At 41.2% G+C, this 20141-nt stretch overlaps 1 protein-coding gene across 4 annotated transcripts in view; it reads right to left on the minus strand.

The window, feature by feature from the left end:
* The window catches only part of Agxt2 (alanine--glyoxylate aminotransferase 2), a 41363-nt gene that overhangs the window by 13584 nt on the left and 7638 nt on the right, over positions 1–20141 (minus strand). For all 4 annotated transcript variants that reach the window (XM_042261425.2, XM_042261426.2, XM_076551768.1 and 1 more), the window contains exons 3-10: positions 17895–18079; positions 14517–14640; positions 13166–13260; positions 11919–12012; positions 11183–11276; positions 4253–4353; positions 3562–3654; positions 549–681 (exon numbers count right to left, since the gene is read on the minus strand). In XM_042261425.2, the coding sequence (XP_042117359.2) occupies positions 549–681; positions 3562–3654; positions 4253–4353; positions 11183–11276; positions 11919–12012; positions 13166–13260; positions 14517–14640; positions 17895–18079 (919 nt within the window). The remainder of the gene's footprint in view (positions 1–548; positions 682–3561; positions 3655–4252; positions 4354–11182; positions 11277–11918; positions 12013–13165; positions 13261–14516; positions 14641–17894; positions 18080–20141) is intronic.

Here is a 20141-nt window from a genome sequence, read left to right on the forward strand (position 1 = left end):
GCTACTGCTATGAAACTAATGTAAATATCTGACATGCAGGATATCTGATGTATGACCCCAAAAGGGTTGCGACCCAAAGGTTGAGAACCACTGTCATAGCATGTTCTGGATAAATGAGATTTTATTGTATTTGGCTGATAGGACAGTGACAGAGAAATCTGGACTTTGAATGGGAAGATCAAGGGACCATGGAAAGAGTCTCTTTCAAGAAAAGATTCTTTTGGAAGCTTCAGTGTTTTGTTTTGGAAGCTTCAGTGTTTTGTTTTGTAACCTGATTTCCTAACCCTCCTCAGTATGGTAGAATCCTGACTTTAACCACTGTGATGTGGAGAGAGAGAGAGGTTGTCTTCTCTCCAGCAAGGGAGAAATGGCTGGCTCTCTTCCAACTGCCCGATGGCCTGGCACCTTTCTCTTTCATTTGCTTGGGCAACGTATCATGTGGTTCCCTCCCATCACCGCCTCTAGCCTCCACACGTTGCAACCCAGGCTTTATACTATTGCCAGGGCAGGAGGCCCAGGAGCAAGCATGGACATGCTGGACACTGTACCTGGAGTGGTCACAACTGCAGCCATTGGGAAGCCATTTCCAATTCCTTTGGCCATGGTCACAATGTCAGGCAGTACATCGTGGGTTTGGAAGCCCCAGAAATGAGAGCCCAGCCTTCCAAATCCTGTCTGCACCTGGAAATAGATTAAAAACCATCAGAAACCTTTCAGGCTTTGTTCTGTTCCCTTCCCTTTACCTCCTTCTCGTCTCTCCTTAGCCTTTCTCTATCCTTGCAGTCTTTTTTTTAAAAATTTACATTTATTTAATTAGTGGCAGGCAGGATGCCATGACTACATGTGGATGTCTGAGGGCAACTTATTCTTGCAGTCTTATGGACAAAGCCCTCCATCCATGTCTGAGGTCGGGGGTACAAAAATCCATTTCCTAGCTTGGAAATTCTTTGGCAATATTCTTTATGTCTTTTGAATCTGTTACTTACCAAGGAGAAATAATCAGCACAGCACAGCACAGCACAGGGCTGCTTGAGAGTTATATGAATAACACATGCAAAAGGCGTCAGGATGATTAACCCTCCTTAATAAGTTTCTCCTGTGCACAAGACAACCAGAGAGAGAAAAGTGGAGAAACTGGCTGCCCTGGAGGAAGCAAGAGTAACTGTCTATCCAGAAGGGCTGGATGCTTACCCCCCAATGAGAGTCTGCTGTCTTCCCATCTTCCTGCATTATGAGGAGAACTCAGCTGAGCCCATGAGTTCAAAGTATAACTGCTTTAGTCTAGAGCCAGCCATACACTGAACGTTGACCACAGCTTTTGTTCACACTGTCCCTACTCTCAATGACTTATCTTTCAAAATCCGCCTTCACCATTCTAAATTCCAGTAGGCTCTATTCAAAGCATTCTGGGCATGTGACCACCAGAATCTCTTCAATGGATTCTTATTACCATTGCATGTATCATGAGAGCCCTGCCTGAGTTAGATTCCTAGTGTTTGTAGAAGGAAAGACATCATGACAGAAAGATGTCATGAACATCGCCAGATCAGAGCCTTTCTTGATCTCTTGTCTCTTTTCTCCTGTTTCTCTTTCCACATGCACGCTTGGCAAGGTGGGATGGACACCCAGTCTCAAATGCATCAAAGACCAAGGTTTTTTCCCCCCCAAAGCCTTCCTTCCTTCTCATTTACCCTTATTATAGGTTGCTGCAGCTAGGTTCTTGGTTATTCTTAGGTGGCAGTGACCAGTATAGGAGAGGAGCTGATTCCAAGAGTTATTCTTCAGTGACATTGACCAATACAGGAGAAGATCTGAGATGTGGGAGTCTAACTGACCTGGCCTGGAATGCCAAGTTTTCACTTCCTAGCAACAGGCCACAGGACAAGCTGATTAAGTGGCCCAAATAATCATGTAGGATTTCCGTGGAGTTTGTCTTTTGGCCTATGTTCCTTCTTGTCTCTATCTATCTTAAGCACCATAAAAATGGCACAAATGGCGAAGAAACAGATGATGGTTTGGAAAACTCACAAACCATGCACAATAAGGCATGGCCAGTCACTTGAGATGAAGAGTTTCACAGGGCAGGATGATCATTTTTACGTGCTTAAATCCTTGTGTCTCCAGGGATGGGTCATCCATGGTAGGGAGTAGGAGACCTGAGGCTGTGGAGGTAGGGGGCTGGGACAGTGTATTCTTGCCCTTTCTCTGTTATTATCCCGTTACTAGTTAACATCCCAGTCTCTCTGAAATTTGCCTCATGTTATATTCTTGAAAGTCATGAAATGGGGGCGGGGGGCGCGGTGGGAGAAAAACAAGAGAACATCATGAAACCACATCTCTTGGAAATTCTGAAGTTCTAGTTTTCTTTGAATCCGGCCTACCTTCCTTCTAATTAGTGTGATTGTAAAAGCTTTGCTCTGTGCGGATTCCAAGGCCAACGTTTATCCTCTTTCCTGAGACAGCTAATTTCAAGCTGATTGAATGTGATTTCCTTTTTTTTTTCCTGTTAATAACCAGTTACCTCCGTTTCAATGGGACCTTGATGAGTCCACTAGTACAAGAAGGGAGGGGGAACAGAGCAGGAAGACCTTGCTGAAGCTGCTACTGTACAGCGCTGGCATTGGTTCACTCTGAGCCTGACAGGGACCTGACCACACAAGTGGTGCTGACAATTGCAAGATTTCTGTCAAGGGGGCAGCCCAGCACGAACTGTGAGGAAATTTTAGCCGAGGAAAACAATCGGTAAAGGCAAGTGAGACCTGTACACATTGGAGACACACAGGCTTCCCATGTGTCCTTGGTGGGTCAAGCCACCTGTTTGTGCAATCATGCTGGGCTCCAGCAGTGAAGTGGGAGGACTTCTGTGGCCTGGGTGCCATCCTCTGGTCTTAAGAAAAAAATCTCTAGAGCTATTCTAAGCAGATAAAATGCTGCCTTATCTGATATACTGCAATCCAAGGTATAATTCTAAGTATATGAACTGGAGCCTATAATGCTGGTGAGTATTAGTTCCTTCAAAATATCTCCCCCGGGGCTACCATGTACTTATTTCAGCTGGGCTGCCTCCACTCTGATACTTTACAAGTTGTGCGATCTAAGTCTGAATGTCTGAAGTGGTAGCAACCTTCTAATTTAGAGGCTGAATTATCACTTATTCTTTAAAAATAATCTAGCTGATACCACCTTGGCATAAATTAAGATGAGCACTAGACTACGAGATTAAATGTCTTTTACAGACATTTGTCATAGGTCTGGCAACAGTTCTTAGAGCAAGGAATAATAATAACGGCAGGAATAAAAGCACATCGTGTAACGGTAGCATCACCCGTGCCCACAGGCAACTTTTAAAATAGAAACCAGTTCGGATGCTTAAGTTCTGTTATATTTGTTACTCTAATTAACTTTCTAAGAAACCAGCAGAGGCTTCTTTAGTTTATGGCCACACTTCAGAGTTCATGCACTTGCTTTCTGCCTGAGATGTCAAAGAGGTTTTGAAGAGGTCTCTTTCTACATCTGGCTTGTTCCTACAGCACCAAGTCATTCCCTGGCGTGGCTACTCACTTCATCCGCAATGCACACACCTCCCCTCTCTCGAACCAGTGCAAAGGCTTCCTTCAGAAACTCCTTCGGGTACTGGACAATACCATTCACACCCTGCAAAAGATTAAATCAGGAAGACTTGAGTGTCAGCAGGGGCCCTCACTCAGCACCAAGGATGAAGATAGATCATTATCCTCATCACCATGACATAATGCCATCAGCTGAATGAGCAGCGTGTAGGACTGTTCCAAGTGGAACTTTCATACCGTGACTTCAGGAGAAATGATGTGACTCTATTCTTTCCTGAGGTTAGAAACAAGGAGGCTGGATGAGTTAAAGATAGGTGAACAGTGTGTGTTACATAGTTAAAGATAGGTTCCCCTAGAACAGTGTGTGTTACACAGTTAAAGATAGGTTCCTGAACAGTGTGTGTTAAATAGTTAAACATCAAAGGGGGTTTCTTTTCCTGAGGACTTTAGGGATTCAATGGCTTCAACTATTTATCTGTCCGTCTGTTCTGTGTGGGAATGATGATGTTGTATTCTTTTGGAGGTCTACTGAAAACTAGTTTGTTTGTTTGTTTGTTTTGCTTAAAAGGGGACCAAAAGAATGAATTGCACTTGGGGAAGAACACAGAAACAGGTACTTAGTTATCTGGAGTCAAAACTGTGATAATGGAAAATTCAGAGAGAGACTAGGTTTGTATACCCACTTGAATTGGCTCTGCAAAAAATCCAGCGATTGACTTGGCCACAGAAGTGTTCAGGGTTTCTTTGAATTGTTCGATGTACTGTTCTTTAGCTTGGCAGCAGTCTGCAGCAATCCAGAAATGGCATCCAGAAAACACAAAGAAGCATAAACAGTCAACTAACTGGAGGTCCCTAGACTGTGGTGAGCTGGGGTCCACAGGTATTTATCTCTCAAAGGGAGGGGGCATTCTGCAGGAATGACTTTATGAAGACAATCATAAAGGCATGAACAGATCACTTCAATAATTTTAGTTGTGGAAGGAATACACCAAAGTATCAAGTCTAGTATGGACAGCCATTTCATATAATGAACATCCTTTTAAATGGGTAGATCTGACTCAAGTGTTATTGGGGTGACTTAATTTGTTTAAATGCAACTCTACTGTTGAATGTCACTTATTCTGATCCACGCTTTTGAACTGCAAAGTGCTTTTGCATTCAGTCAGTAAATATGCTTATATAACCATCAGAATTCAGTTTAAAGAAGGGTGTATTAGAGCCCTAGAAGTTTTCTCCATGGTAGCTCCTGACTCTAGGTTCTGTGTTTCTTATTTATAGGTCTTTCTTCGTCAACGGAGGGCACATTCATTTTTGTAATCTGTAAATATGTCAAGTGTCTGATATACCATAGATGCTCATCAAGTTTCTAAAGAATCAGAGGGAAATAAATAGTGGAAATTGTGATAGGTTTGTGATATAGTGAGCAATTTTACTTGAAATTCTTCTCTGGATAGGTCAACTGTTGTCTAGGGAATGCCTTTAGTATGTTAACCCCTCGTTGTCCAGGTTGAACTGATAATAAACCCACTCCCTCAGTTTTAAATGTCAATGACTATTTATTAATAGAAGACATACTTGTTTCTAAAAACTCCTTTGTTGTTTTGTAGAGTTTTTTTTTTTTTTTGGTTTTTTTGAGACAGGGTTTCTCTGTGTAGCTTTGCGCCTTTCCTGGAGCTCACTTGGTAGCCCAGGCTGGCCTCGAACTCACAGAGATCCGCCTGGCTCTGCCTCCCGAGTGCTGGGATTAAAGGCGTGCGCCACCACCGCCCGGCATTTGTAGAGTTTCTTAAGTACTAGACATATTTTCAAATTTGTACTCACCTTTTAATTTTCTTTAAATTTAATGAACATGTACATTCCATTGTCTGATAATTCCATTACCTGGAGTTTTGTGGTCTTTTTCTAGAATGTGGACTTTTGTTTCCTTGTGTATTAGTTTTGGCCATGGATGGCTTATTTTCCTTAGTATTTGTGAATGTTCTTTGAAGCCTAGAATGAGGTAGGCTCATCAGAGTACCTCTCCATTTGCAGCTTCCAGGAGCACAGGGCATTCCTGCCTCCAAATCAGCCAGGGGTAGTAGAATTCAGAATTCAAAGCCTCGGGGTGGGTAGCCTGTAGTTGAGATTTTTCAGTTATGATTCCTACTGAGTCTCCTCTACTTCCATTCAGTGGAAGAATCCTTGCAGAGCTTGGCGCCTTGATACACTGCTGGTACCTTGATTTCCAGTAGACCCTTGGATGTTGTGTGTCCTCTTACCAGCTCTGTGACTGGGGAGGCTTTCATGTTGTGTCTCCTCTTATGGATATGCCCTATCTTGTAATTTCTCCCCTGCCCTCTGTGGAACCTTAACACTGAAGCTCAAGCTGCCCCTGTTTTCCAAGAACCCTCAGGACAAAGCTTACTATTTTTATTTCTAAGAAAGCCCGCCCTATTTTTCATTTTTAAGGAAGCCATAATTTAAACATTTAAAACATCTGTAAAGTTTTTAGAAGTTGTGGTATTGGTAAGAAAAACTGAAATCTGTCATTTCAGTTTAGTAGTTCAATGTGTACAGGAGAAGCAGATTAGGATTTTGTACACCCCCTATCTATCTCTCTATCTCTATCTGTCTGTCTATCTATCTATCTATCTATCTATCTATCTATCTATCTATCTATCTATCTATCTATCTATCTATCCATTGGTTTTTTGAGACAAGATTTCTCTATATAATAGCCCTGGCTGTTCTGAAACTTGCTTTATAGATCATGCTGGCCTCGAACTCATAGAGAATCACCTGCCTCTGCTTCCCAAGTGCTAGGATTAAAGGCGTGTAACACCATGTCCAACTAGAAGTAATTTTTACTATTTTTAAAAAGTTTATTATTTATACAAGTGTTTTGCCTGCATGTATGTGCACCACATTGGTAACTGGTAACCACAGAGGTCAGACAATGGCATCAGATGGAAATTACAGATAGTTGTAAGCCACCATGTGGGAGCTGGAAGTTGAACCCAAGTCCTCTGGAAGAGCAGCTCTTAACCACTGAGCAATCTTCCCATCCCCTAAAATCCCCTTTTAAAAAATGTATCTTAGAGCAAATTGTGACTTGTAGGATACTTTTGCCTAATAGTATGTATGGAAAGTGTTATTCAAGTGGCAACATTTATTCTTTATGATTTATGTTTCACTAATTTTCTTGGTTAAAAATTTTCATAGAGAAGATAAACAAGGTCTCTGAACATAGGGTTTTCCTTTCTGCACATAGAATTTGAACCTGGTGTCTATGTGTTCTGGGTTTCTTTCTTTGCCAAAAATGTAGGAAGGAATAATTTGAGTTTCCTATGTTTCTTAGTCACACTTTCTATTAGTTTAATTCTAGGTGTACCTTGGTTAGTAGAACATTCTTTCTGGGTTCATGTTTAGAAACATTTAAAAGTGACATTCTTGAGTTTAATAGTATGACATTTAATTTTTCTACAAACACAAACTTTGACTATTGTAGTTAAGTTTGGAAAAGTATTTGAAAACTTTTACCAATGTTAATCAACTATTATAAGACTTACAGGGTTTCTTATTCTCTTGTATTGCTATTTGTTTCAATAAGGGTGTGTTTCACATTTTATGCATGAGTTTTAGTTATTTTCAGATGGAAGTAACCTGGTCTATCTGTCTTGTTAAGCCTGGCAGCAGTTGTCCATCCATTCCAGATGTCTCAGAAGTTACAGATTTGTATTCTCATCCTGCTTCAAGATGTTGAAAATATCCCTGGTGGTGGTTTTAGATGCATCCCTAGATGTAAGCCTTAATACACAGAGAAGCAAGCATAAAGTCCTATGAGTGGGAGAGAACACAAAGAGACAGAACATCGCTCAGCAGGTTTACTGAAGCTCCAGGAGCCACCATCTATGTGTCCCACCTTTGGATATGGAAAATGCTCCAGGAGGAAGGTCAGCAAGATGAGCAGTATCTACACGTGACTGAACTTTAAGAATGTTTATCTACGTTCATGCTTTAGTTCTCAACAGTACCATAGCATCTCTGAACGTAACCCCAAATCTATGCCCACAGAAGGGACTGAGGGGAAGATGTGGATGGGGTGGGAGGCCTCAGCACTTCTCATTATAAAAGAAAACTAAACCCAAATGCATTTATATTCCAGCTCCACTAAAGAGTAAAAAAAAAAAATCATGTTCCAAGAATGCATATGACATTTAGGAAAGCTTTATTGACAAAGCTTTACTGATACCTTTGTAGTCAAATTGTCTATTTTTATTAGGAAAAGAAGAGACAAGAAACTTAGATGACTCTAGCAGATATATCAAACACACACACACACACAAAAGACCTGGCTTCTGGGTTTAGCAGGCTCTTTTATAACTAAGAAAATCAGAACAGAGTAAATCAGCCTTAATGCTTAAGTCAGGGTAAAATCATATCAAAAATATTTTGCTTGAGTTTATCCTACACATTTCATATTTTACCAGCACCTATCAATGTGTTTGGTGAGAAGTAAGACCATCTATTGTGTTTTCTCCATTTAGGGTGTGTTGCATTGGCCCATTCCTGTAACTTCAGGTCAGGCTTCCTATGGAGAGAGATAGGGTGCATTGATGTCTCCATGGCAACACCAGGAGACTGTGGATGCTCTGTTGGATATCATAACAGAGCTATTACTTTAGAGTCTGTTTCAGTTGGCATTACAGAAAGAGGTAAGCAGAGTGAGACACCAAGGGAGAACAATATTGTTAAGGAAAAGGAAGAGTTCCTTTCAAAAAGGAAAGAATGGCACAATCAGTGCCAGTTTTGGGACACTGTAAGGGCAGTGGTTAACAAGAGTTAAATTCCATCATGGGGTATGCCTGGAAATCTGGGCTTAGATTTGAATGAATCTCTGGAGAATAAACAATCCAGGAGGTAGATAGATGATTATGACATCTACCATATAAAAATAACAAACTGGCCTCTATTTAAGATGGGATCTGATGATATAATTATGAAATGAAAATATCCATACTATGGTTGTATGCATCCAGTGAGAAAACTCTAGAAGCACCCGAAAACTTGAACCATCTACATTAAAATTACTTGACATGGTGACTGAGTACAACAATGGAACAGAAAGACACCACTGGAGTCCACAGTCCGCAGTCCACTTTTGTGTCTTATTTAAAAATGTGGTGTCCCAGCTCTCAGTGGGTGGTCTCCATCAAATCCCTCCCTTCAGAGTTCAGGGAACCCCTCAGAAGAGGAGGCACAAAGAGTGTAAGAGCCAAAAGGGATGGAGGCCACCAGGAGAACAAGGCCCCCTAAATCAACTGACCTAACCTCGTATGAATTCACCGAGACTGAAGCAGGAAGCACAGGGCCTGCATGAGTCTGCACCCGATCCTCTGCGCGCGCACACACACACACACACACACACACACACACACACACACACACACACACACACACACACACTAGCTTTCAGTTCAGTATTTTTACAGGGCTCTTGAGTGTGTGAACGAGTGGGTCTCTGAATCATGTGCCCTCTCTTGGGCTCGTTTCCTTGTGTTGGTGTGCCCTGTCCAACTTCGATGTGATGGTTTTTGTTTTACCTTATATTTTATTTTGCCATGTTTTGTTGCCATCTCTCAGAAACCTGCTCTTTTCTAATGAGAGACAGAGGAGGGTGGATCTGGATGGGAGGGGAGGTGTGGAGGATCTGGGAAGAGTAGAGGGAGGGGAAACTGTAACCAGGATATGTTATATGAGAAAAGAATCTATTTTTCAATAAAAGGGGAAAATAAAAATGTGGTATCATCTTGTATCTATAAGATAACAGTCAAGAAAACAGGAGCTTAGATACACAAAGGGCAGCGTATATCTTCCACAACCATGTATCCTCTAGATGACACTTAAGAGAGATGATCATGCTATTCTTATGTTTTTGAGATGGTCTAGGGCAGTGGTTCTCAGCCTTCCTCATGCTGCGACCCTATAGTACAGTTCCTCATGTTGAAGTGACTCCTAACCATAAACTTACTTTGTTGCTACTTTATAACTGTAATTTTGCTACTGTTATGAATTGCAATATAAATAAATGATATGCAGGATATCTAATACGTAACCCCCAAAGGGGTTGCGACCCACAGGTTGAGAACCACTGGTCTAGAGGAAGGCCTCTAAGAGAAAGAATACAGAAAAGATGGACAGAGGGAAGGATTCAGAAGAAGGAGGGAAGGAAGTGAGCAGCATTGAAGTGCTCCAATCTTCTGGACTTTGCTGGTGGCTCTGCGGAGGGCCTGAGAACTCTGAGATGTACCTGGCTGACTTCAGTTCTTGATGTCATACATATGTGATATACATATATATTCCCAAGGAAATGGAAACTATTATTAAATGCTTTCCTCTAAAAAGGTTTGTGTGTTCCTGATCTCATGACATGACGTGATGGGAACGAGGCACAGTCTTTGCTACCCCTAGGTATTTATTATTATTATTATTATTATTATTAATTTTTATAAATGAGAAAACTGAAGCCCAAGATGGAGTAGAGTCTAGATCTCCTGACTCCACACATGTCCTCAATCATGGAAAAGAAGAAGGAAAGGAATTATTTTTCAGCTTGGGTTCACCTTGCTGGCATACATGTCTGAATGAGAACGGTCACAGGGATTGAGAACTCTAGATTTCTGAAGCCAGGGTCTGAAGACATGAGGTCAATCCTAGTTTTCCTACTTCCTGAATGTGAACTTCAGCTTCTCTTCCTTAAAACTGAGTTTGAATTGTAGCCAGACCCTTCAGTGTGTTTTTAGACTCTGTGACCATGACATTTGTCTGGTTCCAATGCTCAGCCTTTCATTCTCCATTTTGTTATTATCTTGTATGAATTTTAAGGTGACTGATTTATTTTCTATTAAAAGCTGAGTTTTTGAGGTTTCCGTCTTTCATTCTTCCTCTCAACCTAGTGACTCATCCTACTCCATTAAACATCTTTTGGCTGGGGCACTTGTTCCTTCCTCTAGAACTGGCGAGGAGCAGCTGTTCAAATAGTTCTGTACTATGATGACAGATCTGACTAGAAAAGAGCCGGCAGTGTTTCCATTCCCCTTCTCTTTCATGTCATGAATTCAAATAAAAAAAAATGTGATTGATAAATAGAACTTCTCCTGGCAAGGACCAACTCTTGTGCAAGAGACATCAGTGTCAATGGCATCCACACACAGCCCCGTGGCCGACAGATGTTGTTTGGATGGCATTAAGGGTCCCTGGGGGGAATTTCTTGACTGGTGTTTTGAGATTTGTAGATGTATCCTTTTCCCTCGTCTCCTCTCCCATTGGGAATTGATGAATGATCGCACTCATTTCATAGACCCACTTAATCGTCAGCTGACATGCTGCTTATAGGCTTAGGTCCGAGAGCATGGGAAGCTTTCCCCACATGGCCAGATGGCAGCTGAGACAGTTAAACAAAGAGTGGGTATGTGAAGCATTGAGTCCATGAGGGCTCACTTAATATTTTCTCATTATTTTGGGGGGAGGGCTTTTCCCTTCCCCAACTTCCCAAATTTGATTGTTTTACCCTTCTCCAAATTCATCACCCCACCCAATCTTCCCCTCTACCCTTCTTCCCTGCCCATTTGGACCTGGAGCACAGCTGCATTTCCTAACTGTTTGCACTGGAGAATCTCGACAGTAGCTTCCTCCCCAGGGGCCACGGAAAACATCTGGGCACATTGTCTGCAAATGAAAAAAGAATTTTGGCAGAACACTGATACAAAATAGCAAAATTGGGGATGCATGTGGTGACAACTGAGGGAAGTGGGCTTCTCAATTTGATACTGAGACTCCTTCATTCTTTTTCATTAATGGTAAAAATGTAGTCTTTTTTGAAGAGATATTTTTTTTCTTAGAAATTACTTATGTGACCACTCTTCAAAGAAAATTAATTTTGATGTTAGCCCAGAAGCAACTTTCTCAAAGATTTATCAGATGAGGGCATCATAAAGAATAAGGATAATTAGATATCTGGTTCTGATGCTGAAAAAGATGAGCACAGCCTGTGAGAACAGAAAGTGAGGACAGGGATGACTTGATAGAAACTTTGTGTATTCAAGTTTCTAAGATCTTTGAGTCTCTTAGATTGTATGTATGAGCAAAATAAAATTTAGAACTCTATCATTAACTATATTAACTCAGACTCTATGGGCATTTCTAAGAAACATTTTCTTCAACTGGCCTTCAGTTTTTTAAGTCAAATTGAGGCCTTGGCTAATGGCATGCTTTATATTAATTTTCAATTCCAATATCAGGAAAATATGATTAATTATCCTGTAATTCCAGCAGACTGTATTGAAACAAGATGAAAGTCTCAGAACTTACTGATCGGCAGCCCATCCCGCTGGGGAGTTTCACCTTGAAGGTCCCTACATTTGTCAAGCCAAGTGTATAAGGACTGCATCCATGATAGGCTCCTCTGTGGGGAAAAAAAACATGGGAGGATGAGGTCAAGTTTATTTTTCTTTGATAGTTCACTTGCTTCAGTAAAAAAAAAAAAGATACAGGATGGATAGAACAACATAAACATTCAAATCTGACATCTTTTAAGAATCCATCTAAACTTATGTTATGTGAATGTATTCACTGATATTTTCTACTGGTCTTATAAATCTGAAACTGTGAAAATAATTTTGAAGACTGGTTGACCAAGGACTCTTAATTTTGAACCTGTCACTCTAAAATTATGAGACTGATTTTTTTTTTTTTAGCAGCATTCCAGAGATCACATGGTCAACCCATGCTAATCTTCAAAGCAGTCATCTTAGGAAGACAAATATTTGTTCCTGTGATGAAACTGTTGCTCAATGTCACTGGAGAGTACTGTTCTCTTCTTGTGACTGATGTGACTTTATTTAGCATATTAGAAACAGTTTTGATTTCCTTTGAACCTGAAACAGTCATTCTTAGTATAAATCATCCTAATCAATTCAGAAAATTTCTAAATCAAAATCATCCTTCAGTGAGCTCCAAATTTTATTTTCAAGAATGATTATGAAAAAAGGAGGCAGAGTATACACATCAAATTCTGCTTCAAACAGATCAATATTTGTCTTGGAATGTGTGTTCTAAAAGATTATTTTGGTAAAACACAATCACAATGTGTTATTGCCATATTTATTTGTTAGCAAATAATTTTTAGGCTTATAAAAATACATGTGTGCTTCATATGGAATCTGTAGTGTTGTGCTATGACACAAATCTTTGAATTTAGACAGAAATCATCCTGAGATGGATTTAACACAGGACTAACTTGATTCCATCATTTTTTTTAAAACTTTGTTACTCGTGTCTTTTATATAAATCTTATAAGACTATGTAAATGTGCTAAGGCTGCAAACCAAAACATACTTTTCTGTTATTTTAAATGCTAATGTATTCATCTAGAATTTATAAGGCCAATTTAGATGGAGTTATCTAGTCATCAGATTCACTGGCTTGATCCTGCCCTCAAGCTGGACTTTGGAAAAATACTGAGAAAACACTCTTTTTCTGTGCTATTATTTAAAGATGCATATTTAGTGTTGAGATAAGTCAATGTTGCTAAGCTGAATGTTATAAAATGTGGTTACCTGAAAGAAATGATGTCTGTGTGATTTGAGTATGCTCTGGCCATCATCATGGCCAGGTCATTGGCTTCTGATCCACTGTTCACCAAGAAAATGACCTGATGGGGCAAGAAAGACACATGACTTAGTACTTTTAGATCCCTATTCTCAGTTCATGAAATATTGCTAAATGCTATGTATTCCAGCTTCTACTAAAGAGAATTCCCTTCAGGTCAGCTTCTGCTTCTGATCACTTCTCCCTTTTAACTACTAAATAAATTCTGTATCCCTCCCTTGAACAGCTGTTGAGTGCTAACAAAACTGACTAAGAGGTTGACTCATTTGCAAAAATCTGAGCTTTTATTAGACTTAATTGATGAGCTACAAAATGTGAAGACAGGAAGACTTTTTGAGAGGTTCACAGTGGTCAGTAGCAGAGAATATCATGAATGAGGTCTTTTGGTTCCCACACCTAATCCATTCCACTTAATTCTGAAGGCATGGAATGAGGCAGGGCCCCAACCTAGCAACCTCAAGGGGTTATCCCGGTTGGATGTTGCTGTACAACTGTGGAAACAAAATGCATCTCGGTCTGAACAAAACAAAGAGAAGAACTGAAGAGGTCCAGCTCCTCCAGGCAGGAACAAGGAGGCATGCATTAATGGTTTAGTCCAATTACTCCATTTCTACTCTGCCATGAGATCTGGATCTGAACACAGAGATGGCCATTCCAAATTTCTTTTTTTTTTAAATTCTGTATAACATTGTAAATGGAATATTGAGATGATAGAGTAAAATAATAACTAAAACCACATATTGAGCACTAATCTGGGACACACACACACACACACACACACACACACACACACACACACACACTCATTTAATGCCTGCATCTAAATCTTGGCAAACATCTTTAGATGTCGGTTCAGTGGATGTCAGTTCAGTGTTAACTTTAATTCATTTCAGATGCAGAAAATATCTCAGTCAGTTAAAACATCTAAGCGCATTTTAGACAAATGTTATTTATAAGGAATGGCCTCACTCTTTATAAGAGAAGAAATGAAAAATTTTCAGAAACAATGTTGAACAAAGAGAAGGAAATTTCTTGAAAATGCCAAGGAGCATCTGTAGGACTGGGATTCCTAAGAGAGATTTCTATAAAGATATAAAGAGGTGACCAAGGAGAGGGGACTCAGCGGGGACACTTGTGAACATTGGATTGTTTCATCAGCAGCTTAGAGATTCTTTTCTTCAGCTTGAGCACTTTTAGGTATGGCTATCTGCTCATCACGGCAGACTACCAATGCCCAGACCAAATCCCTTGGGCCCACAGGTCACTGTCCTTGTGAGCTGGGAGCACTGAGCACTCTACCTTAAGAGGCTCAGGAAGAAGAGCTGAAAGTTTCTCTGCGTATTCGTGCATTTGAGGGTGGAAGAAGACAGAGCTTGTATGCCACAGGCGGTCCATCTGTGTTTGTGCCACAGCAGTTACCTTCCTGGAGAAACACAAAATCAGTCAAGTGCACACCACCAGCAGGTATGTTCTCTCCCCTGGGTCACTGAAACTGGACCTTTGTCTACTTCTTCAACAGTGTCAGGAGGCAGATTTCATATGTGGACTCCACTACTCTCATTGGAGCAGTGATCAGTGGTGATGAATATTTTGTAACACTGAAGTGTCATTCTTTAAGAATCAGTTTAATCTTTCAGATCAGAAGGCTCATAATGAAGGCAGGTAGCAACTAAAGGCAGTTAAACATGTGGGGCCCAAATAGGAAGGTCTTGAGAAGATGGAGAAAGGTGATTGAACTTGATCTATAAATGGCAGCAGTGCCTTAGGTTTGATTCACACCAATTCTGCTTGCTATTAATATCAAATACATCTAAAAATTAGTTCAATGGTTGAATAATTTTGAAGTCTATCAGGCTAAACAAATTTCTCTATGTGGGATTTGCTAGTGCCTTTGCTTGGCATACTGCTGCTCTCTAAGAAGGCGGGAGGAGCAGTTCATAGTGTGTCATATTCTTATCTTTTCCTGGAACTCTTTCCATGGAACAACTCCTGTGGTTATCACTTCCACAAAGCTTACTTAAGAAAATTGTAAAATGTCATTGACTTTTTGAAGAGACAAGATCCTTGACAGCATTGCTGACAGAAGTAAATCTAAGAGCCACATGACATGTAGAATGGAGGGGGCATGGGTTACTGGTAATGTGGTGGCCAGCTAGGTGGGCAAGGTTGTCTTCCTCTGGAGAGCAGAAGAGCTCTGAAAACACTTGTGTAAATGAGAATTGTGGGAAGAGGACGAGGGAGTTTTGGTGGAGGCCTTAGATCTATGGCATCAGGTTGGCTGTAGGAAATGAAAAGGAGGAAAACTCAAAGACAACTTTGACTTTCTTGCCTTGAATGCTGGGCAAATTCCAGGAATGACTGAGGGACAGTCAGATTTCCAGCAGATGGATCACATGTGTGTGTGTTTCTTGAATAAGTGACTATGTGAATAAAATAGTCAGTTTTGTGGAGAAGATGGATTTAGTCTTAGAATATGTTGGGATGGGAGATATCCTGCATGGTATTGAGGAATGTGGGACATCATGATGCCCTCCCTGAGTATATGCAACTTAGTATTGTGTCTTGGTGAGGGGCCAAGGCTGAAGATACCACATTGGATAAAGCTGTTGAAAATGTAACTAAATAAACAGGGCAGGAGGGTGGCAGTAAAGGATGTGGTGCAATGGTGAGAGGAAGAAAGCAGAAAGAAGAAGAAGAGAGAAGAGATGAAGATAGAACCAGAATCCCCAGAGTCGGGGTCATTAGATGCTGTACAAAGGTCAAGAGAGTGAGTGAGAACTGTCCACTGCTAGGAACATAGTCAGTGCCTGGAGGATTCTGCTCATGATGCTTTCTGCTGTCATGAACATTTGTACTTTACTTTAAAGGGCTTCTGAAATTTAGCTTGGATAATCACTGGGACTTGCACCTCCCAAAAACAGAAGGGGAAAGAATAGGAAGTAGAAAAGGAAAAGGCTGAGTGTGGGGGCCCGAGTCCTATCTCTTCTCCTGTTAGCAGGTGCAGGAGAGTTCTCTCAGCCCTTGCTTTGAAAGGAAGGCCTCAGACCATTCAAATTATTTTGTCTATGCTGCTTTCCACACTATTCTATATATGTACATATAATTGTATGTTTATATAAATATATATGCATATATAAACATTAAGTTCATCCCCAAATTCTTTTTTTAAAATTTTTTATTTAAAATTTATTGTAATGGGGTCCATCACCAAATTCTTAAGGGCCAGAGTGAACAGACCATCGACAGTTCAGGAAGCACTACAAAAGAGGAGGCAGCAGGCAGGGGGATCGGGATCTGTCCTTGGTGCATGGGCAGGCTTCTGGGAATCCGGTGCCTGTGGGGTGACACCTTTCACAGCCTTGGTGCAGTGGGAAGGGGCTTGGACCTGCCTAGGCTCAGTGTGCCGGGCTCTGCTGACTCGCCATGGGAGACCTCGATTTGGGGGATGTGGAGTGGCTTGGTAAAGAGGGCTGGGGGGTAGGAAAAGGGAGGAGGGAGGGGGGCCTGTGGATAGCATGAGGAGTGAGTAGAAAATTTCTTAATAAAGAAAAAAAAGAGGAGGCAGAAAGATAGTAAGAGTCAGAAATCCAGAAGTCAGCTGTGAAACAGCCTATCCTAGAAATGGCTGCAAAATCACGGGCAGAACAATGGCAACATCACTGACCTCGTTAATGTGGATGGGGGGAATTTCCCTGGGTCCCACCCCTAGAAAAACGACTACAGGCAGCCAGGGAGCTGCTGGGAGAAGAATTAGCCTCTCCCAGGGATGAACCCCCTTACTGGTTGCCCAATGCCGAGTGATCAGCTCTGAAACTGTATACACATAAACAACACAATGAAATAAGCAGGTTGTGTTCATAAACATGTGTGCACACCCATTTCTACCTAACAAATATAATAATAAAAAAAAGAGGCTATCAACTTGAGAGTGGGTGGAGTGTGGGAAAGGTCTGAAGAGAGGGTGGTTGGGAGGGGTTGGGTTGGAAAGGGAAGGGAAAGTGATGTAGTCCTCTTTCAGTTAAGAACACTTGAAAAGGCATCATAACTATTAATAGCATATTATATAATAAAAGTTAAAAAAAAAACTGGAATGGCCACATAGAAACCCAGAGGGTTAGGGAGGAATGTGCTGAAAGTGTGTATGTGTGGGAGAGCTGGTCAAGGCTTTAGACAGTCATTTTTAACTAGGGTTGCATCTCTCTGTTGCAATTGCATTCCTCATCCACCTCTCAGAGTCTGCAAACATGATCCATCATGGATTTAGCAGTTACTTCTCAAGGTTCATACTTCATGCCCTGCACCTCTCTCCGTGTTTGCCTGACAGCGTCTGCCGCCCGTTCCTTTCCTCAGTGTGTGGATCACTGTCTTTGCAAAGTTTTCTCCATCACAAAACACACAGAGAGACACTGAATCACGTGGTGCCTGCCATGCTGTTTGTGCGCAAGAGGAATGATCAAAGCTCCCATTAGCAAGGAAAAAAGTACAGAATCAAGTTTGTTTTCCCCCTTACAGAGGAAAGCACGTAGGTCCATGTCAGCACAGACTGTAGCATACATAATTTAAAGTCAGAATATATAAATCAAGGATTCTAAGTGACACGAATAATCATTTTCCTTGTTCTTCTGGAGTGCAACCCCCACCCCCCACTTCCTCCCCGTGGATTTTAAGGTTACTCACGGGTGGCAGTGACCAACACTAACAGTTACAATCCCAGAGAAGAAGTCCAGGTATCTGTTTCCCTCTGAGTCAAAGAGCCACTCCATGTGTCCCTGATGGAGCAGCAAAGGCTTCTGGAAATACGCTGTTTCCACAGGAGAAAGGTGCTTCTTATGAATCTCCAGGGCACGGCTGTAGGGAAGGGACTACAGGTAGACAGATTAAAATTTGCTTTCTTATTCCTGGTCCTACAGGATGAAGAGCAGACCAGTATACCAGGGCTTCACCCCTTAGGGGCCCAAACACATGACTGACTGCTGGGCAGGTTTACAAATAGGCACATTACCCAATGTGTTCTGAAAAATTGAAGTCCTTTCTGTTTAGCAGGTAACATTTCTTATTATGTTCTATTTTACTTATGATTTTTTCCCTAGCATGTCCTTGAAGAAAGGAGTTGGAATTCCCATCTCTCCATGGAGAAAACTTAGAAATAAGTGGTTAAATTAATGCCATTTTTGCCCCTATAGGTTTATGAAAATAAAAAAAACCCCAAACCTAAATAAATGGCTGGCCGTGGCGGTACACACTTCTAATTCTAGCACTTGGGGCCAGAGGCAGGTGGGTCTCTGTGAGTTCCAGGACAGCCAGGGCTACATAGAGAGACCCTGCCTCAAATAAAAACAAAATAAACAAAAAACAAAATCAATGAAGTGAGTATGATGTTGGCCATTGAATTCAGGGCTTTGTGCATGCTAGGCCAGGGCTTGACCACTGAGCTTCAGACCAAAGTTTTCTTTCTCTCTCTGAATATATTTCTCTCTCTCTCTCTCTCTCTCTCTCTCTCTCTCTCTCTCTCTCTCTCTCTCTGCAGATGCACAGGCATGTGCAGTGTGTGCACAGGTTGTGTATGTGCGTGGAGGCCAATGGTCAATGTTGAGTATCTTCTTCAACTGTTCTTTTCTTTTCTTCATTTCTGGAGACAAGACCACCACTGATCTCACTGATTCTGCTAGGAGGGCTAGCTGGCAGGCCCTAGCAGTCCCCGGTCTCTGTTTTCCCAGTGCCACTGGGATTACAAACATCTGCTGCCATGCCCATAATTTTATGTGGTGGCTGGGGATCTGAATTCAGGTCCTATACTTCCTAGTCAAAACTTTATTCACTGAGCTGAATAACCCACCATGTTTTAGATAATAAAACTGCTTCCAACATCTTCAAGTTTTTTCCCATTGCTGTAATAAAAAAAATGACAAACGTGTCATAAAACTGGGCATGAGGAGTTCACAGCTTTAATCCTAGCACTTAGAAGGCAGAGATAGGAAGATCTCTGTGAGTCTAAGTTCAGCCTGGTCCACAAAGGGAGTTCCAGGATAGCCAGGACTACATAGAGAGACACTATCTCAAAAACCAAAACCCAGAAAAACAAAAACAAAAAAGCACAAACAAAAGCAACCTAAAGAGAGTTTCTTCTGGGTCATAGTTCAGGTTCAGTCTGTCATGCTGGAAAGCTGTAGTGGTAGAAAATTGACAGAGCTGGTCACGTGGTACCGCAACCATGAAACAGAACGAGTGCGTGTGCTCAGTCAGCTTTCCACTCTTTATTCAGTCCAGTACCCCAAGCTCAGGGAATGTTCCCACTCACAATTAAGATGGGAGTTTTCCCACAACAGTTAATGGTATCAAGATAATTCCCCATGGGCATGCAAGAGGGGTGTTTTGCATGTGATTTTAGATTCTACCAAGGTGACAACACTAACCATCATACCTATGTCTTCCTTTTGTAGAGAGCTCCTGATTATTGACTTTAATATATGGGTCCAACAAATATGATACAGAGCAAAAGGATTGTTGTGTGTGTGAGGGGGGGGGAGGAAAGGAGACATAAAGAGGAGAAATCATTATTAATCTAACAACAGGAAAGTAACTATGCTTTTTGGTGGGGAGAACTAAGGAAGATCATGTGATGCTTTGATATTTATAAATTAAGATAACAACATTTTAAAAAAGAAAATAAGTGATTTCATACTCTTGATCTGAGTGACCTGAGTGTATCCCTGCCATGAGTGTGTGTGTGTGTGTGTGTGTGTGTGTGTGTGTGTGTGTGTGTGATCTTGTAGTAGTCCTTTCTTGTGCTTCCTGTCTCTCAGTCTCCCATATGCTTAACAGTTCATATGTAGCTAGTAAATAGTGTAAGAAGGCTTCAGATACTCCCTAACACTTAAAGAATAGGATATCTAGGACAAAAGTGTTGACTTACAAAGCAGGGTT

This window comes from Peromyscus maniculatus, chromosome 15 (genome assembly GCF_049852395.1).
Source record: "Peromyscus maniculatus bairdii isolate BWxNUB_F1_BW_parent chromosome 15, HU_Pman_BW_mat_3.1, whole genome shotgun sequence".
NCBI classification, from domain to species: Eukaryota; Metazoa; Chordata; class Mammalia; order Rodentia; family Cricetidae; genus Peromyscus; species Peromyscus maniculatus.